At 42.4% G+C, this 9910-nt stretch overlaps 1 protein-coding gene across 6 annotated transcripts in view; it reads left to right on the top strand.

Moving 5' to 3' along the window:
• Positions 1 to 641: 641 nt before the first annotated feature.
• PTER (phosphotriesterase related) overlaps positions 642 to 9910 on the top strand; it is a 30490-nt gene continuing 21221 nt past the window's right edge. For 3 of the 6 annotated variants that reach the window (XM_025216821.1, XM_025216820.1, XM_025216819.1), the window contains exon 1: positions 1444 to 1533. Coding sequence is in view for 1 of the 6 variants with exons in the window: in XM_025216823.1 (XP_025072608.1) it covers positions 703 to 720; positions 1444 to 1533 (108 nt within the window). In the remaining 5 variants the exon portion in view is untranslated. Of the gene's footprint in view, positions 721 to 1443; positions 1534 to 9910 lie in introns of those variants that run through there. The other 3 variants (XM_025216823.1, XM_025216817.1, XM_025216822.1) reach the window with 3 other exon arrangements.

The following is a 9910-nucleotide window of genomic DNA, read 5'->3' as shown; positions in this document are numbered from 1 at the left end:
AGTGGGAGATTCCCCACCTAAGAGTGTTGTAGCCTGATGGTTACACTTACACAGGCAACAGGCAACATGGGTTCAGATCTTTTAGACAGTGAAGGGCACTAAACAGGTCTCCAGCATCCTGTGCAAGTGTTCTAGCTAATGGATTATTTGATAAAGGGCTAGGGATAATAAAGATGATCTGCTTATTCCCCAGCTCTGGCAGTCTCTGTCTAAAGCCCTTCTTGGGCTACCAGATCTCCAAGTAGGCCTTGAGCTGTCCCAGCAAGGCACAAGGCTAAATGACCAGTGTAACTTTAAAATCAAACATCTATTCCCTTTGGCCCAAACCCTCTCTAAGCTTAACATAAAATAAGGAACCCCTGCCTGCACAAGCAGCTCTTTCTCTCTGCCCCAAGCAGCTTTCTTCTGTTCCTAAACCTGCACTTACCCAGTTTCACTGCAAGTTCATGAGCTCTATTACCAGGAGCTTCTCTTCTTGGCTCCCAAAGTCAGACTGCCTAACTAGCTGAGGCCTTGGGTTTATATATGTCCAGCCCACCCCTTGGCTGGTCAGATGACTCTCCATTAGCTCCCTCCCCACCTGCAAGATGCCTCTCTGGCATTAGTACTTAAAAGAACACTTGTCCTTTCTCTCAGTGTTTCCTGCTGCTTAGATTAGGCAGCATCTTGGCCTTTGGAGCTCCCGGTCTTCACCTCTTAGGGATGTGTGTACAGCACAAGGTAGGGATGTGTAAAGTTATTCACATTAGCTCAGGAGTCAGAAGCTGCACAGACACAGAACTAACACATGCAGAACCATCACACAGTATCTAAATATATAATTTATTTAGTTTTTAAGGTGCACATCTACACTTCTTTCTGCTTGACTTCAGACTAACACAGCTGCCTACATTTCTTGGCACTTTGCTGCCAGATACAGGCATACCTGGAGACCTCCCCAGGTACTGTATGTTAGGGGCATCCCTAACTTAGAGTTGTGGATTCCAGCAAGTGACATTTAGCTTCTACAACTCCAACGCTGCAGCACAGAAATTCTGTTGTGGCTCTAGCCTCAGGAAAAAAAGCAGCAAAAAGCTTTGGCTTGTAGGTAGTTTGGCTGATAATACTGGAACACAGATGCCATGCTGAGATTATCTGCCAGTGCTGTCAGCAGGGAAAGTCAGGTTTGCAATGCTACTATGCCAGGAGTTACAAAGGCAAAAGAATGCCTTTGCAACTTGGTTATAAACTGCTTGCAAAGATCTGGCTTGTTATTTCTGCTGTGGTTGCCATGGGAAGGGTGACAAGCTAAAAAAGCAAAGATGAAACCATTATAGGTTCAGTTATCTCAGAACTAAAATACAAAAAATACCTTAAGAGAATGCATCCAAACCATGAAATGCCTAACATAGAATCTGCGGCTTCCATCTTTTTATGGTGATAAAGGTCTCAACTTTCTTTTAGGAGGCTGCTTTACAGACAGTGCATATTCATAAGAATGGCAGCAGAGGTGACTGGTGGTGGCCATGCATGCTAGGTTCTCAAAACAGACAGGTAAGTTGCCTCAGTGGAAGCTCATCTGAGGAGAATAGGTGACTATTTCAGGGGTTGACATATTTTGTGACCTAGCTTCCACCTCAGGCTGTACCCTTACACACCCTGGTTTCCTACCCTGCATGCCAGAATTGGGCCCTGAGTGCCTGGATAAGCCCCCACATGCCCAGATAGGAGCCTGAGGCCCAGTGCCACCCTTGCATGCTAAGAGTGGTTCCTGGGGCCTGGCGCTGGCACCACCTCTCCCAACACCACTCACTGGGATTGGATTGCAGGGCCTGGCACTGCCTCTTTCTGGCCCCCCACACCAAAACCAGACCCTGTGTGCCCAATCACATGGCTCTCACGTCTGGAAATTCAGCAGCAGGGGAGCAGTGGCACTGCCAAATTTTCAGACCCGTGAGGAGCCCTGTGGGTGAATTAACACTGAGTTGGGGGCTGCATATGGCCTGTGGGATGGGAGCTTTGTACCCCTTTCTAGAGAGAGAGAAAGGCAGGTTCTGGAATCCTGAGGATGCCTACCCTGGTGCAGCAGAGAAAGTAAACTTGAATGCAACAGGCAGTATCCTGGGAATCCTGGGATGCCTTCTCTGCTGCTGTGGCTGGAAGTGTGGATTGCCTGAACTGCCACCAACCAGATCTAGTCTATTCATGGGCTAGAGTCAGCCTGTGAGCCATAGGTAGCCAGCCCCTGCCCTAGTTGTTACATGCACCTGTGATCTGATAGGAAATCCTAAGTGCCCTTCCCATTTACTTAGGGTCAACCAGTGGCACACCACAGTATTGCTGAAGCTGTCATCTTTTGTATGGAAACAGCATCCTGACTCCTTGCGATTGTTAGTCTTAGCCTTACATACCTCTGTCAACAGAAGGAGATTAGCCATGGCTGAACTTCTGTTGCATAATCCAAATGCTGTCTACCTAGACTGCCCACCAGTTGTCTGTGTCATTTTCCACCTTCTGTACTGATCTGTTTAAAGGTTGCAGCCTTCTGCCTGCAAGGTGGCTGTTTTTCTCTGATGGGTGAAGTGACCCCTGTAATATGCAATTTCATATAGTTTTGTCAGGTACTTTGAGACTGTGGCATTGAAGACACTATGTAAGTGTCACTTATCATTATTAATGCCTTTCTTGCATTTGGGAATTTAAGACAACATTCTCCATAGAGTCATCATTGTCACATTCATTTTTGTTTTTTATAATCAGAGGTGGCAACTGTGGCATTCAGATGCTTAATTACATTTCATATAGGTGAACAGTGATAACTTATTTAAAATAATTAGTATATAACAAAACAACCCCCCCCCCCGAATTTCTGCTTTTAGTGTAGTTAACAGCAGCTTCTAGATATGAGAAGGCACTTGTTCCCCAAGCACCCAAAGCAGATATGTACTGGAGCCACATGGTACCAAGTGGATTGTATACTGATGGAGGGGATTGGTCTCTCCAAAGGCCTCTGCATATTTTGTTTTACTTTTTCTGGATGAGAAAATAGTTTCTCACCCAGTGATAAACTTCTTGATATGTCCAGGTGTTTCCCCCTGCTCTGCCCTCCCCATCCTTTGTTCCCTGCAAAAGGATAAAGGCTTTTTCTGAATTTTATGAAAAACCTAAGAGACAGAGAGTGGGGGAGAGCGATAGATAGACAAACTGACACTTAGTCACCCTTGAGTAGACAACAACCTGATGGTTAGGGCATTCACCTATGATATGAGAAACTGGGTTAAATTCTTGGTTAGTATAAGAAAGAGCAAGGAATTGAACTTGCCTGTTCTTCAGATGAGTGCCTCGGCTGCTGGGTGTTTTGGGGCAAGTGTCTTGTCCCTCTGGCTTTGACTCCAAATTCCATCATTAACCCAAGAAACCTTTATCAAAACTGGTATTTAGATTCCTAGGAAGAATTTAGGTTTCAAGAGTGTGTTGTTTTACTAAATGAGAGATGGGAATGCAAGTACACATGCACACACTACACATACACACACACATCTGTTTCTTCAAGTGCATTTTCCCACCACTATTCCCACTATTAAGACACTTGATACAGCTCTGGAGGCTTGAGCTCCACCTTCCACCTTTGTGCCAAAGGCTGCTGCCAGTTGACCCTGATTTCAATGGATACCTAGTGATTTGGGCTGGCACATCAAAAACTGGCCAGACATGATACAAGCAACATTACTTCATTGTGCACCACTGGTTGGTAGAATCTGGTTACTAGACTCACAAGGACCATTGACCACTACTAATGAAATAATCAGTGACTCATCCAGAGAAGCACACCTTTCAAACTACTTGAAAAAGGTGGCCTCAAGAAGCCAACCCCCGAGCCTGATACTACCACCCCGTCTCCAACTGCCAATTCCTGAGTTGCATAATTGAAAAAGTAGTAACTGCCCAGCACCATCATGTGACATCTGCCAACATCCTAATCAGCGTTCACAAACTATAGACAGTTCTATTGGCACTAAAAGATGACCTTCCCAGAGCCACAGACACAGGCTTCTCTATCTCTCTACAGCAGTTGACACAGTGGACTATAATGTATTATTAATACAGAGCAGGAATCAATGGCCCTGTCACTGCTGTAATTCCAGTTCTTCCTTGACATAAGAACTTTGAGTAGAAAAAAGTAACTGACTCCGATACAAAAAGATCCCACACTATCCCCACTTCTCATCAATATTTAAACTAACAGAATGCCAGTGCTATTCAGCTGTCTCTCATTCTTAGATGATACAACAAACACCAATACAAAAATGTAAAAATCAGCTTTTGGAGAAGGAGTGGCTTGCTCAACTAAAGTGATACACATCAGCTAGAGAAATCACTTTGAAAACTAGTTGAGAGTCTGCCTCCATTTTCTATTAAAGACACATAACTCATTTGTAAAAGTGCAAAGGCTTGGAATCCCGCTTAATGTCTTATTGTGCTTCATCATTATGTCGCAATTTTCAAAACAGTTAGGCTGCTTGAAGACATAATCCCACAAATAAACGGCTCTTTACTTTAAGATTGGTGTGCCCCTGTGCTGAGTAGAGCACGTGCTCAGAAGAGGCATCACATTTGTTGGACCTGGATCACCCAACATTTATATGGATCAGGTGCTTCTGCAAGGTTTTTTGGTGCTTTTATATAATAGCCAATTGATTCAAGTTTAGATAAAAATGCCAAAAAGCGCTGCCAAAACACCCGATCTGTACAGATGCTGTGGAGCCAGGTTGAACTAACACACTGCCTCTTCTGGTAAAGTGATGTTTTTTGGGGTTTTTTCATGTCTGTCAGTGCCCTTAATGTCTCAAATCCCAACAGTTTTAAAATGGAATTTGAATCTGTTGATTGTTGCAATGACCATACTCATCTGGGACACTGCAGATCACAAAGCCAAACTGAAGTTTATGAGAACTAGTGCCAAAGCATTCTCAGTAAAAGGGATCTTCCAGTGGAGATTAAATTAAGTCTGCCAGAGTCAGCCCACCTTTAAGATACGCTGCAAAACTTTCTTCCTAGAAAAGCCTTTGTATCATAAGAATGATGCTAACAACTTTCATGCTTTCTAATAAGCCCCCTAGCAACCAACCAATCAAAAGTAGGGATGTGGAGGGCATTATTAAAAAAATTAAACTCCTCAGCAGAATTATTACCCTAAAAAAGAAGCAATAGGGAATTCATTAGGAGTACTGATTTTCTGTGGAAAGTACTCTGGCAATGGGTGGCTGTATAAAAGCTAAAATAGATGGACACTAGGATATATGATGAGGAAATTAGTGGAGTTATAAAGATATGTTTTTGTTTATATGGGCCTAATCCACATATTTGCTGCGAAGTGCTTAACTGAGGTCAGATTCATCAGTCAGAAGAGAATTATTGTGTAGTAATAGTGATCATAAGTAGGTGCTAAAATAAAACACACACACACTTCTGTATGCTTTTGTATTTTATTAGCAAGGCTTCTTACAAGGATGAGTTGCCTCATTTAAAAATATCCTAGGTGTGTTAAAAAATAACATGTTTTACTATCGTGAAAATGAATAGCAATGTCATGAAACTACACTTTGAAATTGTTATGCTACCTAAAGCTAATATGTACCCTCTCTTTTAAATTCTTTCTAAAATATATTATGTTAATTTGCTATGCATGTAGGATGTATTTCTATAATTGAAGTCCATTGAGGTTATTTGGCGTAGAATTGGGCCCTTTAAGTAGTTACCGCTCTCTATACATAAATACTTAATTTATGTTACATCACATTTCCCACAGTCATATGATTATGTAAGGAAAGGTGCTATTAAATTAATCATGGTGGAACTAAGAAGACCTCTTATTTTTAATATTTTTAAATGTAACAAATAGCTATTGAGCCATACTTATTACTTTTCATACATTTTCTGTCACAGCAATCTGGATTTAGTGTTGTTATAATTTTATATTGTAATGTAACAACAATCAAATGATTTCTATATGTGTCTAGAGAGAATCTATGCTTCCATTAAAATATGCTTACCAAATGAAAATGATATTAGTATGGAGGCTGTTTATATGATTAAATTGTAGCAAAATGAGATTACCACAGGAAACAAGTAATCCAAACCTAGGGACTCTTCCCATTATAAGACCATTATAACAGCATAACAACTAGAATGCAAGTGTCAGATGAAAAAAACAATAAAGGACTGATCCTGCCTTCAATACTCAGACAAACTGCCTGTTGGACTCACTGGAGGCTTTACCTGAGTAACAAATATGTCATCCCATAATACCAAATAATACCTAATAATGCCTAATAATACCTGTAGAAAAAGTATTCACTTTATCACTATTTAGCTGCAGCATAAACATGAGAATGTTTGTGTACTTTATAACTGATTGTTTTAAAATTCATTCACAGTTATTGTAACACATTCTTGTTAGTTGTTCAAAAACCACAATGAAAAACTTCAGCCTTGGAGTTATTTTTCTAAGATAAAACTGTCAAAACGTATACACATTAATTGGGTTTTCAAGAACTGTCATTTTATCCTGCATTTGAACAGTACCTAGCCCAACTGAGACAACAGATATGCCAGAGCTTCTAGGCACTGCTGCAATGCAAAATATTTGGCTGATGTTTCTTGAAGATAGGCTAAAGTTCAGGAAATGCAGCTTGCACGTATGGCATATGCACTTTAAATGCGTATTATATTGTTGAAATCAAAATGAGAATAGGAGCTTTCCCAAAAGCGTTAGATAAACTCACTTTTTAATTTCCCTTGTCTGTCCCTTCAGCCTGGCAAATTCTCTTTTGAACAGTATTTGGTTTTTAATTATTCTTTGTCCTTCTGTTTAACATAACATGTCCCTTTAATGATTTACTTTTCTTTCTAAGTGGTAATAGTGATTAGAATTACATTATGCAACAGGTTTCCTTAAGAAATTTGTATCTTCCTCATTTTGCACAACTGCTATTCCTGGGTTCTGTACAAAACCTTTCCACTAGGCTGTCAGTTAGCATTTAAGTTGTTTTAAGGCTGTTGTTGTGGCCTCACACAGTAGTAGTAGTCAATTCATGACAGGTAGACCTTTTTATTTTTAGATTTCCATGTTTTCCTTCACACATCCTCTTCCATGAGATCCATAACCAAAATATTTGTTTGCTGTTGTAGGAGGTCAGGGTCTTCCCTTAACTTTATTACCTAGGAAAACCTGCAATGCACAGAGTTAAATAGCAATTATTCAGACCTCAGAACTTGTTTTTATTTTGTGTTGCATGTGAATGTTTTGTTAATGTTCAAATATGAATGTATTCACATCTAATGGGTACATGCTTATAGGAGCAGGTGTGCTGTGCTGAACTCAAAGAGCAAGAATTTGATACAGAAGAACTTGGTCACTGGAGTGTTCAGCACTCCAGCATCTAACTTTTAAGCACTTTGCTAACTAGTGAAATCTACAGTCCTGAATCACTTGCCTAGGCTCTCTGTACAATGCATGGGGAAAGTCAGGTGCTTAGGAATAGGATCCTCAAAAGCCAGTACTCCATGAGGAAAGCTTTGTAAGCAAACCAAAAAGAAAGGCTCAGGACTGGGATGAATCCTAAGCCCTGTCCCTCTGGGCTGTGAAGAAGCACCTATGTCCCATCATGAAATCACAAGCTGGAATCTTCTTCTGGAGCTAGATGCTAATGTTGCCTTTTCTTCCAAAGCATAACCAGTGGAGGATGAGCAGCCTTTATACACTGGTTGCATTACTAGGGTACTCAGACAGGATATAAAAGACGCATTTCTCTCCTTTATTGAGGACATTTGAACTGGAATCCTTTATTTCCATGAAGAATGCTCCCATCACTGGTTTATACAGGGTTAGACTCTCTTCCTGTCTCCTGTTGAATAGAATAATTAAATATTCATTGGGCCAGAGATAGCAAAAGTGAGCACAGCTCTAAAACTTTAGCCAGTCATAGGAGGGGAGACCTGGATCCAGTCCCTACTCCAATGAATACTTAATCTAAATACTGAAATAACCATTGGAACTGGGACTAGGTGGTTCTTGGTATTTGCAGCAGCAAGCTGTTAGATACCTTTAGAATTTGATGGAGGAAACAGAGGTGCATACAGACTTTCAGCAACAGCTAGGCAGAGTCTTGGAGATCTAAGAGAAGAAACATTTTCAGAGAACTAAATTGATTGTCTATAAAACATGAAACCTGTTCCAGCAAAACACATGAGCCTTGAGTTCACTGGGGCTATTCACATCTTTAAATGAAAGCATGTGTTTGTGCTGCGTGGGGGCTTTAATTGCAAAAAGTGTTTAACTCCTACATTTTAAGATATGAACAAACTATGGTACCATTAGGTTAACATTTTAAGTGTATATCATTATAACATGCCAGATAGTGCTCTTTGTGAAAATGTCAACAAGGGAGGTAATAGAACAATGACCCATCCCAGCAGAATATCAATTATGATATTAATTATCATATTTCCTTACATACAACATGTCCTGGAATAAGGTACGCACTGACAGAATTGACATTTTTGTCATGTAGACACTGAAAGCGCTGCACTGACAGAAGTGCGCAGCTGCAGAGTGCTTTAAAAAGTGCCTGATTGTGCGACAAATGAATCCTCATTACATGAGGGTTCAGATGAAGGCACTCCAAAGCAAAGCACCTTCATTAACTCCTGTTAGTGCATGCTGGGAACAGGGCTGGGATGAAGCAGCCCAGCTCCATCCCCAATTCTGTCCTCTGGATGAGCGGGGGATGGAGAGGAGGGGGTCCCTTCTGGTGTTGGGTGGGGTGGGTGGATTGGAGTTCCCCAGTTAGGGGAGGCTCCAATCCACCTGCTCCCCAACTCCAGTGAAGGCTGGGCAAAGCCCAGAACAGACCTCCCTCCCCTGCCTTTTCCCCCTCCCATCCTGAGACAGCACTGGAGCTGGTAGGGAAGTGGGGATAGGGGAAGAGGCTGCAGACACACAGCCTCTCCCGCTGGATTGGCTCCAAAGTGGAGGTCAGTCCTCCACCCTCCCAATCCAACAGCAGTGGGGTCTGGCTAACTTATGGCGCTTTCTATGCAGTACCATGAATTAGACTGGAGAGCTGCCAGTGTGTCAGCACCCTTTGTTTTTGAGAGGCAGAATGAAGAAAAAAAGATCTTTCCTTGTAGTAATTGAGGGGCAGCAGCTAGGGAGCAGAGCCTGTTCATTGTTCTGCTCCATGTGGGTGCCTATACATGTCCAGTGAGGCTGCTCCAGCATGCCATAACTACAGCGTGTCATAGTTACCATGTTTCCAGCAGACTTCAGCGATCGAAGAGCTTTAATTAAAGCCCTTACCACCCTTTTTCAGCACGGGGATGCTGATACAGGGGAAGCTGTGGGTGCTTTAATTAAATCGGCTCTCAGCTGCCCTAATTAAAGCACCCTCTCTCCACCCCAACCTCCCACTCGTGGAGCACGTGTATAAACGCCCTGTAACTACATGCAGACATTGCTTTCACTTTTGCTCATAACCAGTAGAAACTGCCCTTCCTGTATTTCTTACATATAATGCTCACTACAATTTCCAGCAGCTGGTTTTTGAGGGAAAAGTGCATGCTGTTTTGTGAGAAAATTCTAATATAATAAAAGCCTTAGTCTGTCTGTCTGTTTGTCTGTAACGCTCTGGGCCAACTGCGCATGCATTGCCAAGAGGCCGCGTGCTGATTGGCTGCAAGGGCCTGAATCGTTATGGACAGAGGGAGCAGCCCCGCCATCCCCCCAACAACAGCCGGCAGGGAGGAGGAGGTGGGAGGGGGCAGAGAGGCAGGGAGGGGAGCGGGAAGGGGAATGGGGGGTTCTGGTGGCAGTGTCCCGCCACCGCTGCCGTGCCCCCCCACCCTCTGCTGATGCTGCTGCCTGCACTGT

This window comes from Alligator sinensis, unplaced genomic scaffold (genome assembly GCF_000455745.1).
Source record: "Alligator sinensis unplaced genomic scaffold, ASM45574v1 scaffold623_1, whole genome shotgun sequence".
In the NCBI taxonomy this organism is placed as follows: domain Eukaryota; kingdom Metazoa; phylum Chordata; order Crocodylia; family Alligatoridae; genus Alligator; species Alligator sinensis.
The sequence above is the reverse complement of the archived record's forward strand: the minus strand, read 5'-3'. Positions and strand labels throughout refer to the sequence as shown.